Source organism: Amblyomma mixtum, chromosome 8, assembly GCF_055824585.1.
Source record: "Amblyomma mixtum isolate Tamu chromosome 8, ASM5582458v1, whole genome shotgun sequence".
In the NCBI taxonomy this organism is placed as follows: Eukaryota; Metazoa; Arthropoda; class Arachnida; order Ixodida; family Ixodidae; genus Amblyomma; species Amblyomma mixtum.
The window spans coordinates 78,184,857-78,204,093 of record NC_143019.1 but is presented as its reverse complement, the minus strand read 5'-3'; the positions used below and the strand labels follow the sequence as shown (position 1 = coordinate 78,204,093).

Here is a 19,237-nt window from a genome sequence, read left to right as displayed (position 1 = left end):
AGATAGGGACCACTGTCCTTGTTTCCTCTGATGAAAATTACAAGCCAATCTTGTGCATTTATTAACTCTCCGATAGAGCAGAGTCGTTCGGACGAGAATATATATCGACGCATACTTGAACAACGTAATAGAAAAGCAAATTTTTTTATCCGGCCTACGTCTGTGTTCCTCAAGCGTGTATTCCAGTCGCGGTGAAGCGCGCTCATTAATGTGCAGGCAAATCGTGACCACGGGCACTCAGTGCGCTCCAGCTACAAACCTCGATAGCTCGTGCCGTGGCGGACTAAGTGCACTCGAAGAACCACGCGGCGATTACTGCTTACTTTGCTACGTGTTAAGTTTTTCCCGTGTTCAATCAGCTTTAGAAGGGCTAGCAAGCTCTCTGATCATGCGCGGTTGTTGCAATATCCCACGAACTGTTTTCTTGTAATGTTGTGCGATCGCGCCTGCATATATTTTGTGAGCGTTTATTCGTACTTGCCAAGCAGTACAAACTACGTATAAAAACTGAGGCGCGAATGCTTTATTTTTGAGGATTCCCACATTCGATATCTGCGGCGATGAAAGTCTCTGAAAAAAAAGCATAATGTATCTACTTTATTGTGAAGGAGGGACGCCTTTCCAAGCTAACAAGTTCGTGCGACAGCGTCCTGAATACGCTTTCCAATAGATACAAGTTCAGGCACTCGAGACAATTTAAGCAGCAAAAGGGCAAACAACAAAAAGGGTGGAACTGGCTAACACTAGGGGAGGCCCCTAATCGGCATAGCCGAAGATGCATAGCACCTGACCTTAGCCCAGAACCCCGCTTCCGGCTCCGGGTCCCGTTTTAAAGCCTTAAAGGCCCGGCCCACATTTGGTAGCTTCCAATCATGTTGCACTGCTCACATGATTGGTTTACCGAGAGCATGGCCAGCCCTCCAGCTTCCGTAGGGCAAAACGCCCTTTCCACAAACACAAACACACGGTCGTGCCAGCACGTGCGGAGTCGAACACTCTCCGCCACAAAATGAAATAAAAACAAACACAAATATACATTCGTGCCAGCACGTGCGCGAATCGGCACCGCGGGGCGGGTGGACACCCGTTGTTCCCGGCGCGTTCGCGAGCGGTCGCGTTCCAAGAAAGGAGACGCTCCGCTTTGAGCGCCCCCAGCCGCGTTCCAATGACCCCGCGTACACTGCCGATCCCTTACACATGGCTCAATACTAATTGGAAACATATCGTGGTAGTCGTAAAATGGTGTAGGAGGTAGCGAATCATTAGACGTTACAGAAAAGTTTCATTAAAATGATTCCTTAACAGCGGGCGCGCTCCGATTTCAATGTACAGCATTTCCGTAGTTGCCCATAAGTGTTCTTACACGCTAGTTAGCTTTTTAGATGGTTCAGTAACAACCGCGTGCCTAGCTGAAGACACCCGACATTTACGAAATCTTCCAGCTAAAAAAAAAATGCAGTCCTCATGCTTTTCGTAGAAACTTTGTAACTTTAGACCTTTGCATCGGGCGTCGGTGTTGTGGAAACGCCTCCTCTCTGCCACGGTGGCTCAGTGGTTATAGTGCTCGGCTGCTGAACCGAAAGACGCGGGTTCGATCCCGGCTCCGGCGGTTGAATTTCTTTGGAGGAGAAATTCTAGAGGCCCGTGTGCTGTGCGATGCCAGTGCACGTTAAAGAACCCCAGGTGGTCGAAATTTCCGGAGCCCTCCACTACGGCTTCTCGCATAGACTCAGTCGCTTTGGAACGTTAAACCCCATAAACCAAACCAAACCAAACCAAACCTGGACTTTCAGAAACCGGTTCCGCCGCCGCTTCCACCGTGCTAGCGCGAGGTACTCACGACAGTCCAGCGAACAATATGGCAGCACCCAGGGAGCCCCTATTGCAGAGGTCTATATTCTTTCTCGCCTGCCGAGCTACAACGACTGAAGAAAATATGCCACTCGCATTTCTCACTAAATAACGTTGCACTGCACTACCTCATGCTACGTTTACGCTCCATTTAAATTCACTTGCGTTTCCATGCCGGTCCCCATGAGACCCTATATCACAATGACCGTTCATAAATTCTTAGTTCCAGGTCTTCATCTGCGTTTACTTATGCAATCTTTTCACGATAAAATTTAAGTAAACTATGTACCTGTGCGTATATGAGAATTCTTCCGAAAGTTGAGAAATTAAGTTCAAGGTCCAGTCTCTATCTCATACCGGCAGCCTCCGACGAAGAGGAAGCATTGGGAACTCGTGCCCACGTGCTGTCTTCCACCGACAAAGAAGAAGGAACGTCCTCCAGGGTTCGCACGCACGCTTGTACGTGGCTCGAACCAGAATAAGCTTCACTCTGCACCGGTCTTCCAGAGCCTGGCAATATGACCAGGAAGAAGAGCAAGAGGTCCTCCTCTGTCAAGCCGGCCCAGCAAAGCACGGTGCTGACGCAGAGCGGCCATGTCACTGCCGTCGAGCAGCCCTCCGGTCCCGTTGAATCAGGGACGACCGCCTTAGGCGCGCTGTCCGTCACCTCGCCGCTGTCCCCGGAGGCCAAACCGGGCGCGTCCTCCCTCACTTCGCCGCTGTCCACAGAGACCAAGCCGGGCGTATTCTCCCTCACTTCGCCACTGTCCCCGGAGGCCATGCCGGACACAAATCCCGTCGCGTCGCAGACTGCTAGCGGGGCAGCCATGGGTACCGTCGCCTTCGATGCCACCGTGTCGCCACTGGACCACATCCTCATTTTCGGCCACGGCGTGTTCCAGAGGCTCATCCTGCTCTGCACCCTGCTCTCGGTGTTCTGCACCATCCTGCACGCCGAAGCCTCGACGAACCTGGCGCGACCCGTGGACCACTGGTGCCGCCCTCCGGCCGCCTACGCCAACCTGCCGCCGGAGACGTGGAAGAACGCCAGCATACCGGTCGAGGAGGACGGATCGTACAGCAGATGCTTCCGCTACGAGCCTCCGTTCGCGCCTCAAAGCACGAACTCTTCGCACGACGGTCGGGGAACTGTGCCATGCGACGCCGGCTGGGACTACTCTGTAAGCGCTACCCACTAGTTCAGGCGTCAAACAAGCGCTTGTTTTCCGTTTGTTTTGGATCTTATAAAATCTAACTATTTCGAGGTGTCTAAACGGGAGTGCTTTTCATTCCTACAAACCTTTCAACTTCGCAGCATATAGGAAAAAGGACAGGAGGCTGCAAAGCAAACGTGGACATGGTAGCTACCTCCTTTCAAAAAATCCCGACCTCACAAAACGCACATGCACACTGCCAATAGCAGGCAGTGCTGCCTCGTTTCATATCAGTGTTATTCCCATTCGTTGAATGCTCGGTTTTCAGCCATCGAGGGGTTCCTTGCGCGTAGCGACCTATTTTGAAAGGAAGCAAATTTATAGTGGGATGTCTAGCTCGCTGTGGCGAATGCCCTCATTTAGTTCAGTGTAAACTTTATCAAGACATTGTGTACAACAGATCAGCTCAGCTGAAGCCTCTCTTCTGAAACCTATCGGCTCCGAAATGCATTCTGGTTATTTTGTGAGGCTACGGAACATTTTGCGTATGATTGCGCTTCGCGCGAATACTGCCCAAAGCAGTATTCAAGTGAACCAGAATACTTCTAATTGCACTATTCCTTAGTGGAGTATTGCGCCTTGAGAATCAAAAAAGAGCTGTGCAAGGGTGAAATTCACGTCCTGCATGGACTAACGTCACGTGCAACGAACCAAAGAAAGCTAAATATTAAAAAATCGCTGTTTGGTAAGAAATTATTGTTCTTCTTTAAAGTAATTCCTCCACTTCCCATCTTCTTTTCTCTTTCTGAATTTGAACTTCCAATTTGAAATCGAAGAAGTAAGAAACGTTTGGTGTCTGAAGTGAAGAGCAGCATCGCCTCGAGAGCCTCTTTTCTCGCGGGGAAGGTGTACATGGTAGAAGTTACCCATCTGGGGCCCAGTACGAGAGGCATAACCATAGTTACTTACGAAACCTGTCACACGTGATCATTGAACCAACTTTCCCTCCAAAAATATGTCGTGTCGTCATCTCATGTTAGCCTTAGCAGGAATCCCACTTTATCTTACCGAAATATAGTAGATCAGCATTCGCAGCACCATACCTCCGAAGGACGAATCAAATCAAAGCGCGACAACTTCGGGACTCCTTCCTCGAGTGGTCTCTTAACTGGTAAAAAAGTGAATTTGTGCTTCTCGAAATGGGAGGAACCATGTAGAAATCTTGAAAACTCATTGGGTACTTCTCACGGCCCTTCATTTATGATCTCCTGTGCCGCCAACTAAAGCCAGTGACATCAGCCAGTAAAATGTCTGTGGCTCAAAACCAAAACTCCTTCATCAACGCAACATTTTCGAGGTCAGCACAGTCCCAAAAAGATTGGCAATGGCTTAGCTCTGCTATGCCAGGATATACGTAGCGTGGACACCTGAACTAGAGGGAAGGTGCATAACTGCCCTTTTGGAACAGTGGACGCCTCAACCGTGCTAAGCGATGGTGGCGGTAGGTGGTGGTGAAAACTTTTATTTTATGAAATCGAGTTTGGGAGCCACAGAGTGGCCCCGCTACGTGATCGGCGTCCCTAGTCCGGCACACCGCATGACGAGGCTCCGTGTCTCGCCCGTTTCACCAGAGCCCTTTGGGACTCAAGCAACGAGCAGTTGAGGAGGGTAGTCTCCCATGCCTCTCTGGAAGGGGTACGGGAAGGGGGGAGGTGTGGGTTTTGAGTACATACCTTAAAGTTCGCTCCTCCTTCTTACTCAGCCCCTTTGCAGTGGCCGGGAAAAGGCGGTGGTTGTTGCTATAATGCGTTATTATATCCTTGAATCGTAGCAGCGGCTGGTTAGTCTCCGAGCCAGAAGAGCTGGGATGAGGAGCCCGGTGAATAAGCGCTCGGGTAGCTGCGTCAGCGGCCTCATTACCTCGTAAGCCCTGTTGGCCAGGAGCCAAAACGATTCCTTTCGGTGTTGGATCAGTGGCAGACCGTCTTAGAATGCAAGCAGCTAAGGGGGAGATCTCCCCTGCCAAGTAATGATCACATGCTTTTCGGGAGTCCGTGATGATTATTCTCGAAGTGGCGTTGGCGGCAGCAAGCGCTATCGCTACTTCCTCGGCCTGCATTGAATTCGGAGCTCGGAAGGAGAGTCCATCAACGTGCATTTCTTGGTGAACGACAACGGCCGTGTAAAATCCCGTGGGCGATGGTCCTGCTACGTCTACATAATGTACACCGGGTCGGCAGCCGTGTTGTCTCTCAAGAGCCCGAGCCCGCGCTTGTCGTCTGTTTTCGTGCATGTTGGTGTCCATGTTTGGGGGGAGCAGGGAGACTGAGAGCATATGGCGCCACAGTACTGCGATACGCTCCGCCTCCTCTAGAGGGCAGTCGTCTTGGATCTGTAAGCGGTTTAGCAGGCCGCGCACACGGGTCGTCTGCATGAACCGCGTGTATTGGTTCACGAGACGGCCTTCCCGCAGCTCCTGGTAGAATTTTAGCACCCCCAATGCCTTGAGCTTGGCATTAGAGGTACCCATCGGGAGATCCAGGGCTCGCTTAGTTGCCTTGCGGATGATGGCGTCTATTCGCGCCTCGCGGCGTCTATTCGCGCCGCAGACCGCCCCGCTTGTTGGAAAGTGGCAGGAGTGCGCTGCATGCGTCGGCATTGACAACGTTGTGCCAGGAACGCGGCCCTGAAACGTTAGGCCGTCGGCGTTCGTTGTATTCACTGGCGTTGGCGTTGACAACGTTTTGCACTCCGATCATTTTAAGGAAATGAAGGCGAGCTCGCGCGGCCAAGCACACCAGCTGTGCGTAGTGACTAACTTGCTCCTCGCGCATGCGCAGCGCGGCTCACCAGGAGCCACTTGAAACAGCTCAGCCTCAGCCAGTGTAGCTCGCGCTACAAAATACCAAGCTTGCTTTTCTGGTAAGCCTCTTGCGTCGTGTTGCACACAGGCGTCGACCCGTGTCTCGATCGTGGGCGAGTGGAACCTAGTGTGCGGCCGACGCTGGCTGATGTCGGTGCTGACTGCCTGCTACATGGCCGGCTCCATGCTCATCATGCCCTTCGTCGGCGCAGCGGCCGACCGTCTCGGCCGGCGTCCAGTCCTCGGCGCCTCGCTATCCGTCCTCATCGTGTCCGGCATCTCGCTCGCCTTCGCCAGGACGCTGCCCATGTTTGCCTCGCTGCGATTCTTCATCTCCGCGTCCGCCGGTAGCCTGGTCGTCATTTCGATCGTCCTGCTCTTCGAAGTCACCGACTCCTCCCGCCGCGTGCTCTTCTGCAGTATTGCCGTCACCGGAGGCTTCACAGCAGCCCACGTCTACGGCGAGCTGGTCTACGACTGGGTCCATGACTGGTCCCTGATCCAGCTTATCTGCATGGTCCCCACTGGGCTGCTAATTGGAGCCGTGTACTTCGTCGAAGAGTCGCCTTGTTGGCTCCTGGCGACTTTCAGGATCAGGAGAGCCGTGGAGGTGGTGATGTCGGCGGCACAGATGAACGGCGCCGACATGGTCCTCGTCAGCAAACGGCTGGAAGTCATCAGGCAGGAAGCCAGAAAGGCGAGGGCCGATGCCTGCAAGGAAGCGTCACCGGCAGAGCTGTTCACGAACCGGGCGCTGCGCAACGAGACATTGGTGGTGTACGGCTGCTGGTTCCTGGCGAACAGCTTCTCCTACCGGCTCAGGGAAAGCCGCGACAATCGGGTCGTCTACCGCGCACTCGTCGCTCTAGCGATCCCAGCTGTGGCGGCCAATGTCTTCCTCCTCAGCACCAAGGGGCGGCGCCTGTCCACTGCGCTCAGCTTGGTCCTTCTTGGCAGTCTGATGGCCAGCCTGGCGGGAGTTACGTTCTTTGTGCCCGGTGAGTGCCTTCCTAACTCGGCAGGGTAAAAAGGAACGCTTCTCCCCATCAGAGATCTCAGACCTAAGCCTAGTCGGCTTGCACAACACGCTTTCAAAAGGTGCTTTAAACAACAAGTTTTTTCTGCAACATTGCGTTTACATAGGATAAGTTCTGAAAATCATAGAGAACTCCGCAGTCCGCTTCATTGGAGAAATGCAGAAGCATCTGCGTTTGAACGTCAGCAACTTTTTTTGCAAGTCATCGTTGTAACGCGATGCTTATCACGTGACCCTTGAATAATGTCAGCAGTTTTTTTTGCAAGACATCGGTTTGGTTTGGTTTATGGGGTTTAACGTCCCAAAGCGACTAAGGCTATGAGAGACGCCGTAGTGGAGGGCTCCAGAAATTTCGACCACCTGGGGTTTTTTAACGTGCACTGACATCGCACAGTACACGGGCCTCTAGAATTTTCTCCTCCAAAGAAATTCAACCGCCGCAGCCGGGATCGACCCCGCGTCTTTCGGGTCAGCAGCCGAGCACCTTAGCCACTGAGCCACCGCGGCGGCCTTGCAAGACATCGTTGTCTAACATCAGTACACATCCCCAACACCCTTTATCGTCGTACACATCTCTAGGCGTTCACTTCGTGCCCCTCTAACACGCTTGAACCAATGACCCCCAATACCGGCGAATTTCTTTTTTCGAATTAGGTCACGTGAGAAGTACCACCTCCTCTGTCCGCATTTTATGCGCACATTTTCTGCACACAATTCGGGGACAATTTAAGGTGACGGGTTTTCCTTCGCATGAGGCATATAATGCTTCCGCTTTAAAAATAAAATCTGTTTTGTTTTACGAAGTTGCTGGAGTAAAGCGCTTCATTTCATCGCCCAGACTCGCGCGAATACGCACGCAGGCATAAAACAGAACTTCTCCCTTCCTGCCTTTCCAACTGATGGCTTCTGTACGCAAGGGTGCTCAAAATGAACAATGTAGCAGCAAGCGTCTGCACGCCGTCAACGTAAGGTCGAAGCTGCGTTTCACGTCAGGACTGAACAGCGCACAAAGGACGAGGACACAGAAAAGAAGCGACGACACGAGCGCTGCGTCTTGTCGCTTCTTCTCTGTGTCCTCGTCCTGTGTGCGCTGTTCAGTCCTGCCATGCACCAAATAGCTCAACTCTCCGTACTTAAGCAGCGTTTCAGTGTAGAAGTTCTCTTACAGTTCTCGAAAGCACGACTTGAAAGGAAATGTAGGAATATGACGGCATAATTTCTGCCGCCGTTCAACTCACCTTATATTTGGAGCATGTGATGTTTTCGCTTCCGTGCGCAATGCTTGAAAATTTTAGTCGGTGCTAGGCTGGAATTGCGCGCATTTTTCAAATAAGCTCTCAGCCGGCTCTTATCTTTGTATGTATATCTTCTATAACCTTAATTGCTCCTTCAGTGGCATACTTTTGTTCGATAAAACTAGACAATTTAACTTAATGTTCGGTAGAATTTCATGCATGACAAAGATTAAGAACTCTAAATACAAGAACGTGACGAAGACCTCCGAGTTGGGGCCCGTGAGCTGTTCGAGATTTTAGAGTTATTTCTGCGATATCCCCTGCGAAGGTAGTCACTTTCTGTGTCTTTCAAGGGAACTAAACCCTTGATGACTGGTATGCAAACCTTTGAAAATTTGGGGCTCAAGGAACGTTATTTTCTTTTTTACTTTAAAACATCACCTCGGATGCAATTGTTCGGCAACACGTATCCCGCAGGAAGTGGCGACATCTTGAGCTCTCGCCTGATGACGGCGGTTCTCGTCGCAGAGCTGTTAGCCGTGGACTTGGCCGTCATAAGCCTCTATGTCATCACGGTCGAGATGTACCCGACCGTCCTCAGAGGAAGCGGCATATCCCTAGGCTACATGTGCGGCCGTCTCGGGGCCACCGTGGCTCCATTCGTCGAAAGCATCGAGTCGAGCAGCGTCCGAGGCACCGTGCTCGCCGTGGCGTCCCTCCTGGTGGTGGCCTTCGGCGCGCTGGCCTGGGTTGTGCTGCCGGAGACGACCAAGGTCCACGCAATGAACACCTTTCGCGACCGGGCAGACGAAACTGCGGACAAGTGGATGCTCCAGGCCCCGCTCAAGATAGCTCGCCGACATAGCCGCGCCAGGTCTATACATGAGCGTCGCCGGAGCTCGAGCTGCTCGGAATCGAGGCTGTCGAGGATGTCGAGGCTTTCCAGAGCAAGCCAGTGAGGGTGCTGTTGCAGGAGCGCGAGCTGTGGCGACAAATGTGACCGCATAGTGCTCGACTTTTTCGTTTTTATTTCTTCTTCTTTTCTTTCAAGTCGCCTTAACACCAGTTAGCAATAATTTTCTTATTCTCAAGACACAAGTTGCTTCTAGTTCTCAGGGTTTTTTTTAATATGCTGTCACCATGTAGCCAAAATTTCCCAGTTTACTTCTTTACTCTGATAATGTGTTAAACGAAGTCATAAATTAGTTTAGTTTAGTTTATGGGGTTTAACGTCCCAAAGCGACGAAAGCTATGAGAGACGCCGTAGTGGAGGGCTCCGGAAATTTCGACCACCTGGGGTTCTTTAACGTGCACTGACATTGCACAGTATACGGGCCTCGAATTTCTCCTCCAAAGAAATTCAACCGCCGCGGCCGGGATCGAACCCGCATCTTTCGGGTGAGCAGCCGAGCACCATAACCACTGAGCCACCGCGGAGGAGTTGATGTTCGGAGACCTTTGAAGGCTCCGTTACGATAGTATTCTTGATATCAGGAACCGGTTATGGCTTGTGTGCTTATGTCGTTATTTATGCTGTCGTGCGTTTGGTAGTCCAGATTTAGGAAAGCTATTAAGCAGATGCTGTGTGTACATGCACATGTGCATGTGTTTTTTGATCCTGCAGCGGCTATTTTGTCACTGTAACTTTAAGGCTAAAAAACGACGAGATTCGTGAAAGTGACTGCACCTGGATGAGGACCCTTTGCGCACTATATTAAAATCGCAAGAGCTCCTGTCGGCAGAATCCAGCTAAAGTTATGCAACAGCTCATTAAGATGCAGCAATTATCTCAATACGCTGCTTGCAAGTTTTAGTTGTATATACTCCTTTCCAGACTTTCTGTGGTTTGGACTTTCCATTGGGCAGTGTCTGCAGTGAACTAAGAATAGTGGTCGATACTTCCGAAATGATATTTTGTGCAATGCAATGCACAGAACTCTAACGGCAGCGTTGGAAAAGACTGCTTCCTTGCGAATTTTCGTTGTAGTAGACTGTAGACTTGGGACAAACTACAGTGTGAACCTTGGTACCGAATACATCCGGGGAGCACCTTAGCAACGGCACCGGCTGAACTTTCCGCGAACGTGTCCTTGGACAATAGACTCGCATTGAAGTGCCTATACTGGCAAATACCGTTCCCAACAACTGCTTCACGCCAGGTGGCGTTCTAAGACGACGTCTTCACTTTGTATGCACAGTTCTCCTGGTACAGTTTTAAATATGAAGGTAATATTCTCGTAACACCAAACAGAATATCCTAGGAAGACGACCGCCACCGGTTTCTGATATAATGAAATTTGATTGCAGTGAATAATGTGTTTGGTTTGGTTTTTATGGGGTTTAACGTCCCAAAGCGACTAAGGCTATGAGAGACGCCGTAGTGGAGGGCTCCGGAAATTTCGACCACCTGGGGTTCTTTAACGTGCGCTGACATCACACAGTACACGGGCCTCTAGAATTTCTCCTCCAAAGAAATTCAACCGCCGACGCCGGGATCGAACCCATGTCAAAAATACGAACTCAAAACAGTGCAAATCCGTTATGCGCGTCCGTTGATTCAAACTAGACAATTTTAAGACACGTTCAAATCTCTCCAAGCAGTGATGTGTCTCTCGCCTATAGCATTGCTACCAACAAGCTGCTTTAAGGACCTGCTATAAATGATTGCGGTACGAAGCCGCCATGGCATCTCGTAACAGGTACTTCAGCGTCGTCGTCATCGTCCTCATCAGATTCCTGTCTACGTGAAAGTTTTCATACGTCGCGTACCAATATTTTCGTGTATTATTCTCCGATGTCAGCGTCACCATCAGCAGCAACGAAGTCACCCTGAGCGCGGTCAGATCTGGTTAGTTGCGCATCGACGCCGCGTTACCGCAAAGCTACATGCGGCCGACAACATGTGGGTTTTCTACAGCGTCCCTTTGCGTTCCAGGGATAGTAAATTCTGCCGTACTGGATGCAATTCACAGTGCACTCCGCAGTCAGTTCCAGCCACGCGAACTTATTCCACGCAGGGGAACTGAGTTACCTGAACTTCGTCGTCGACAAACTGACCGCAGTTGACTTGGTCAGTCAGCTGCTTTCAAAATGCTCATTAAGGACATTCGTCTGCGCGAGTTTCATTTTGTTTTAAAAGAATATACTTGCGCAAAAAGGAGGTAGAAAAGAGACATAACGACAGGACAGAGCGCAAACTTGTTATTTTATTTTTAGGCAACGGTTGCATTTATAGCCGAGAGAATTTGCAGTCATTTATGCTATCCGGAATGCACGCTTGCGCACTCAGTCAGCAAAGCCAACACCTATTGTAAGATGTGAAATTATTTTAAGAGCGTGAGCTCTTACTCATCACGTTTGGAGATTCCGTGGGGTCTGCTACCACCCTGAGATCACAGCGTCATCTGTGGCAGCAACTTGAAAACAGCACATCTCGCATTGAGACTTGTAACGCCATGTACAACAGCATTGTAGAAACAACTACCTGCCGCGTGCCAATGATAACGCTCGTTACTTCAACGTCTTCCGGACGATGGCGTCCTTTTTAGCTTTTTGGTTTGCTGTGTATTTCTTTTTATAGTTGGTTGATTGCTTCTTTTGCGTTGTTGCGAGTTTTAGCTAATCATGATTCGGCTTTGGTATCATGAACCGTTGCTACCTCTGCTGCATGTGTGTGTATGTGTTTGTGAGTGTATAGTTCGCATGCATCAACTTAACCTTTGGTTGGCTATTCCTAGTTACGTTGAAACGCATGGCCCTTTCATATCTTACTGGGCCGCGGTTTTGCCGACTGAGTGCGCACTTGTGTATTCCGGATACAGTCAATGACTGTGATTTACTTCAGATGTAAATAAAGCTGTTGTCTCAAAAATGAAACGAGTTGGAAGATCGCGCAGTGTCCTGTCGTTGCGCCCTTTTCCTTCCTCCCTTTCTGTAGAAGAATACTCCTTTAATGAGTAATATGAGTATGCTCCGGTCCCGCCGTGTCGACTGGACACATTGAGCGCGTGAATTATGCCGATGTTAAGTAGCACCTCTGGCTCGTCGCGTTCGGTAGCTGGAAAGCGTAGTGGCGTCAGAAAGGCAAAACGTGGTCCACTGCATGCTTGTTGAGCACGAAAAGGGCCTACCTAATTTTTTTTTCAAGCCACTTGGCGAGCAAGCCACCTGTCATCCGCTTACCTATTCTAAATTTGTTCCTAGTGACACAATGAACGAAAAAAAAACAAAAAATAGTTCATCGTTCAGACCTTTTTGCCGCGCTTGTATAGCATGAGAACCAAATCACTGCGCCTTACGAATCTTCCGAAGACACACGGCGGCCCCCGGTACCTGCCTCCTATGTTCTTGCATTGAAAGACACTAATGCGAAGTTTACGGAACTCTTGTAAATTGTTTTGTCCGCATTCCATACATCCTGCTTTTTTTCCTGTTTCCATACGATGGATGCTTGAAGTCGCCCGTCGCTGCCTGCTCCTGGAAAAAACGAGGATTTTCGACTCCGAGGCCGAGTTTACAGCGCTATGCGGCCACTCTTGTTTGTTGTATCTGAGATATGGGGCTATTTTCGTAATACATATTTTGATAGTTGCACCACCCTTGCTCTTAATAAGTGAGCGTTCGTTATAACTGCCTTCGTTATAAGTGGCCTCGACTGATTAGCCCCTTAGCTAAGCGGCATGTTTTGCAGATCGGACCAGAAACACGTACGTGCTATGTATGATGCCGCTGGCCTGGAGAGGCCTAATGCTTTGGTTCATTTGCGTCCAATAGACGATATGCGAAATGCGCAGAGATGAAACTAAGTCCTCCATGTTGGTTCGGTGCAGAAAACGAAACCACGACCCTGCGTTGGGTTAAAACGGCTGCGTTTTTTTTTTTTTGAAAAGTAATATGCCGATGCGCTCTAACGCTACACTCAATCTGGCTTGGCGAAGTGCCACTACCCATCGAGTGGAAGACCGCCTTGGTCACCTTCATTCCTAAAGCTGGCAAGGCCATCAACACGGAGTACCTCCGCCCCATCTCTCTGACTTCCTGTGTGGGCAAACTCATGGAGACGATGGTACGTGACAGGTTGTCCGAGTTCATGGAATCCAAACACCTTTTCGCCGACACCATGTTCGGGTTTCGCCCACACAGATCTGCACAAGATGTCCTGCTACAACTCAATCGGGCTGTCCTCGACCCCGTCGAATGCCCTCACAATGACAAGGTCGTACTCGCCCTGGATTTGAAGGGTGCATTCGACAACGTTACCCACGAGATCATTCTCACCCACCTCTCTCAAACTAACTGCGGTAGAAATGCCTTTCAATATATTCGGCAATTTTTAACCGACAAACAATCTTACATTCGAATCCAGGATAAAGAACATGGCCCTTTTCATTTTGGAACCAGGGGCACACCCCAGGGCGCGGTGCTCTCTCCCCTCTTATTCAATTTGGCTATGATGTGCCTACCGGCCCAGCTGGGCGCTGTCGCCGGTGTGCAGCATGCGCTGTACGCTGATGACATCACCCTGTGGGCAACGCAGGGTTCCCTTGCAGACATTGAGGCTAACCTGCACGAGGCGGCGACCATAGTGGACCGTTATGCTCGCCGCTGCGGCCTCCAATGCTCCACCCAAAAGTCTGGATTTGTGCACATACGTCCCTCACCAAAGTGCACAGCCAAAATTTCATTGTCTCTCGAGACAGGTCCAATCTCTGAAAATAACGAAGTTCGGGTACTGCGGCTCTTTATACATCAAGACAGACGATCAGAAACAACATTGGCCAAACTCCGTCAGGTGGGGGAACAGGTAGGCCGCTTGGTACGCCGGATTTCTAACAAGCGGGGGGGTTACGATGTAAGGACGCCTTGCGGCTGCTGGCGCATGCATTTGTAACCAGTCGAATTCTATATTCGACACCATACCTCCACCTGCGGAAGCAAGACGAGGATTCACCCGAAGTCATCCTCCGCAAAATTATTAAGCGGGCTCTAGGCCTCCCCGTGACCACCTCCAACAAGCGCCTCCTAGGGCTAGGCATGGTAAACATATTTCGGGAGCTCCGGGAAGCCCACTTGACTAACCAATACACACGTCTCTCAAAGACATCGTCGGGTCGCCGCCTCCTTGCCCGACTACACATCCAACACACCATTCTCATGGAAGAGCGCGTACGTATTCCATCCCAGTGGAGATGCGCCCTCCACGTGCGCCCTCTTCCCGCGAACATGAATCGTGAGGACCATAATGGCCGGCGCCTGGCGCGGGCGGAAGCCCTGGCCTGCCACTATGGATCGATACCCGGCTTATTCTACGTGGATGCCTCAGGCCCCCACCATGGGGGATGGTACACAGCCGCAGTCGTCCACCAATCCAAAACAGTGAACGGCCTTACTTTCCGAGCCCGTGACATAACACACGCGGAGGAGGTCGCCATTGCGTTGGCTGCATCTGATTCCAATTCAAGAACAATTATTTCCGACTCGCGAGGGGCATGTCGGAACGTCGAGCAGGGCTGGGTACCGTATCTAGCCTACCGCATTCTTCAAAACAGCGTCTACACCGGTGACCCCGCACACCGGCGTATCGTTTGGGCTCCCGCTCACATGGGCCTTTAGGGAAATCAGGCAGCTGACGCCGCCGCCCGCGCGCTCTCTCAGTGGACATTCCCCTCCGACCCTGACGATCAGGAATTCGAATTTATTCCAGCTTACACCTTCAAAGACATCGTTTTACTCTATCAATCTGGCCATGGTCTTTATCCCCGCCCGTGTAAAGGTCTCTCAAAGGCGGAGGAGCGGCTTCTGCTCTGCCTATATACTAATACTTTGCTGTGCCCGGCAGCTCTGAAACACTTCGACCCTTCTTTCTCGGGCAGCTGTCCGCACTGTGCGTAGATATCTTCGGACATCTACCACATGGTGTGGGCCTGCCCCTCCAACCCTGCTATCCCCCCTCACCCCAACCCAACCCGGGAAGACTGAGAGGCGACCCTGCTCGGCATCTCTGACCTGCAGGCCCAACGGGCCTAGGTCGCGCGAGCCCGGGCGGCGGCCGATGCCAGTGGGGTCCCGAACTAGGGACCTCCACCTAGTATTTGTAAGGGCTGGCCCCCTCTGGGTCAGCTCATGCTTAACCTCCTGTATTATACCGGTACATAAATGTTTTCCACCACCACCACCTTACGCTACGGTGTCCACTATGCAAAGAAACTACGATGCGTGCCAGAACCAGCTGTGTTGTAGCTTTTCACTTTTCTATTTTTTTACTCTGTCCCAATGTTCACCAAATGCCATGTGATCGAGTTCTCATGTGTCAGCACGCCGACCTGTGCACAGGTTTCCCTTTCTGCGCTGATTTTTTGAAATCTTTCTAGGTAATTTCCGTTTAAATTAAAATAGGGACCACTGTCCTTCTTTCCTTTGATCAAAATTATATGCCAATCTTGTGCATTTATTATCTCTCCGATAGCGCAGAGTCGTTGGGACGAGAATATATATCGACGCATACATGAACAACGTAATAGAAAAGGAAATTTTTTTATCCGGCCTACGTCTGTGTTCCTCAAGCGTGCATTCCAGTCACGAAGAAGCGCGTTCATTAATGTGCAGGCAAATCATGGCCATGGGCACTCAGTGTGCTGCATCTACAAACCTCGATAGGTCGTGCCGTGGCCAACTAAGTGCACTCGAAGAACCACACGCCGATTACTGCTTAGTTTGCTACGTGTTCAGTTATGTTTTTCCCGTGTTCACTCAGTTTTAGAACGGCTAGCAAGCACTCTGGATCATGCGTGGTTGTTGCAATATCCCACGCACAGTTTTCTTATAATGTTGTGCGATCGCGCCCGCATATATATTGTGCGCGTTTATTCGTATTTGTGAAGCAGTACAACCTACGTATAAAAGTGTAAGCCGGATTGTGTGCAGGAATGTGGGCCAGTGTGCAAGAAAAAATTCAATCCACTTTATGCGCAGGCTGAAATTCTGTCACATCATATTGAATGCCTCCAGCGCGAAATTACCGAGGCTTTTTATATTTCGCGACAGGGAAATTCATGCATAAGCGCACCGTCCATTTCTTTAGCAGCAAAGGAGCTGGCATACCTGGATCACACGTGGAATTAATATCGTTTCCTTTTCCCTCCTTTTTATGGGTTTTTGTGGGTATTTTGGTTTGCCCTTCGTGATTGTGACCATGAAGTTTCCTGTTTTTGCACCTTTTATGTACCTTTTGCACCCTCAGCACTCTTCAGATGTATCGCCCTCTAAGGTTTATCTTGACGAAATCATGTATGTTTCTTTTTGATTTACTTCACGAAATGGGTATATATGTCATGTTTTCTTCCATTAAAGTTTTAGTTGCGAAAAAACGCTCGTGTTGTGTTTTTTCTCCTACTTTAGTCCTCGTTTTTGGCGCTAACTTCATCATGAATTGAAAATTAGAGTTGCACCCAAGTGTTCTTGCAGTTCTCCTTGAGCTTCCATCTTGAGATAAGCAGCCTGAGCCCTTGTGACTGTGAAAGCGGAAAGCGTTGTTTCAACAACGCATGGCTCAATACTAAATGGGAACATATCGTGGTAGTCGTAACATGGTGTAGTAGGTAGCGCAACATTAGACGTTAAATAAAAGTTTCATTATTTTTATTTATTTATTTATTTATTTGCGAATACTGCAGAGTCGGCTGACTCCAAGCAGGAGTGGACACAAAAAAAACAAATACAAGAATCAAGAATACAAAAATACAAGAATACAAGAATACAAGAATACACGAATACAAGAATACACGAATACAAGAATACACGAATACAAGAATACAAGAAACAATACAAGTACAACTTCACCCCCGCATTTTCAGGTTTTTAACGAACTCTTGCGCACTGGGACTGTCGACAATATTCCTTGGTAATTTATTCCAAGCGTGTATGGTTCTCGGAAAAAATGAATACTTAAAGGTATCGTTTAGGGGGCTATATTCATGAATCATTTTCCCGTTATCAAAACGCGAGCTTGTGCGTAGTGTGTGAGGGGTAATGAAATTATGATTGTTGATGTCTATTATATTGTTATATATTAAATACAAGTATTTTAATCTGCATTCGGAACGCCTCGCTCGTAGTGTCTCGAGACCAAGATAATCAATCATTTCTGTCACGCTGTCAGTGCGTTTATATTTATTGCAAATGAATCTGGCCGCGGTTCTTTGAACCCTTTCTAATTTGGAAATATTTTTCTTTGTATAAGGGTCCCACAGACACGAGGCATACTCTAGACATGGCCGGACCAACGCTTTATAGGCTGCTAGTTTCACGTGCATGGGGGCTTTGGAAAGCTTGCGTCTACTAAACCAGAGAGATTTAAAGGCTTTGGTGCAGACTGTATTAATATGAAGATCCCAACTCAGATTGTGTGTAATTGTAACTCCGAGGTATTTAACAGACGGCGATTCCTTAAGTGCAGTGCCATTTACAGAATAAGAATGTTGTAAAACGGTTTTGTTCCTGGATATGCGGAGGACTAAGCACTTATCAGCATTCAAAAACATGTTCCAATTTGCGCACCAACCTGAAACGTCAGCAAGGGCTTTGTTAAGTTTAACTTGGTCAGTTGCACATTTAACAGAGGTGTAAAGAACGCAGTCATCTGCGAAAAGCTTTATCTTAACATCACTGTGTATGACTTTTACGATGTCATTAACATAAATAAGGAATAAAATCGGTCCCAGAACCGAGCCTTGTGGCACCCCTGATGTCACCTGCAGTGCCTCCGAGCAGTACTTGTCAACTTGGACGTACTGATACCTGTTTTCTAGGTAAGCCCTAATGAACTCGATAAGTCTGCTATTTATTCCCATGTCGTAAATTTTCTGTAATAATTTATTATGTGGCACTTTATCAAATGCTTTCGCATAGTCTAAAAATATAGCATCAATCTGTTCTTTGTTATTAATCGCGAGTGAAAAATCATGGCATGCACTAAGGAGCTGCGTTACAGTCGACAAACCACGCCGAAACCCGTGCTGTGCGTCTGATAACAGTTTGTTTTCTTCAAGAAATACGGTCAAGTGTCGGCAGATTATATGTTCCAATATTTTGCAACTAGTTGAGGTCAAGGAAATAGGACGGTAATTGGATACACTCAGGCGATCAGTTGACTTGAATATGGGAATGATACGAGCACCCCTCCAGTCTGCCGGAAGAGAACACTGTGCTAGTGCCGCGTTAAAAATGAGGAACAAGTAATGTGAAATCCATTCCGCGTAACGGTGCAGGAAAACTGTAGGAATGTTATCGGGGCCGCCCGATTTTTTAGCGTCAAGGTTAAGGAGCAAGTTTAAAATACCTTCCCGACTCACAATGACATCAGGCATAGAAGAAAAATACCCAGCAGGCTCGGTAACAAGATGACTATCCTTCTTGGCGTATACGGATTGAAAGTACCTGTTAAATTCATCGGCAACTGGTTTTGCCTCGGAGACTGGGCAGCCGTCAACCATCAACGAAATACTATTGGATTTGGTGCCACCTATATACCTCCAAAATTTCCCTGGTGCTTCTTTCATGAAATTGCCTAAAGTTGTAGTGAAGAAAGTGTCCTTAGCCTTTTTGACTTCAGTTTTCAGCGCTGCGCTTAGAGTGTTAATAGCAGGGTCTCGAGACCGACCTGATCGTCTCATTCTCTTAAGCTTTCTTTTCATGTGTATGATCTGTCTCGTAACCCAGGGGTTTTGTTTCTTTTTCTTAATCCTGTCAGGAACAAACATGGCAATACAATGAAGACAAATTTGCTTGAATTTACACCACAAAACATTCACATCTACGTCAACATTAAAACCGTCCAAATTCATTTCTAAACAGTCCAGGATGCTCTCATCGTCTGGCCTGTTGAAATCTTTCACAACAATCACAGGCTTGCTTTTGCCACAAAACTTTTCAAAGGAAAAGGTGCCAAATACTAAATTGTGATCAGAGAGCCCGTTCATGACATCAACAGTGTCACATTTGACAGCGGAACTTATAAACAATAAATCAAGAATATGCCTAGTGGTTGCAGTTATTCTGGTAGGGTCAGTAACAATTTGAGCTAGACCACATGAAAATGCAG

General features: G+C 49.0%; 1 protein-coding gene across 1 annotated transcript; it reads left to right on the top strand.

The window, feature by feature from the left end:
* Window positions 1-2,369: 2,369 nt before the first annotated feature.
* LOC149333112 (solute carrier family 22 member 7-like) lies at window positions 2,370-9,098 on the top strand. Its single transcript, XM_089557643.1, has 3 exons — window positions 2,370-3,032; window positions 5,957-6,866; window positions 8,617-9,098. The coding sequence occupies exons 1-3, from the start codon at window positions 2,370-2,372 to the stop codon at window positions 9,096-9,098; spliced, it is 2,055 nt and encodes a 684-aa protein (XP_089413769.1).
* The last annotated feature ends 10,139 nt before the right edge of the window (window positions 9,099-19,237 follow it).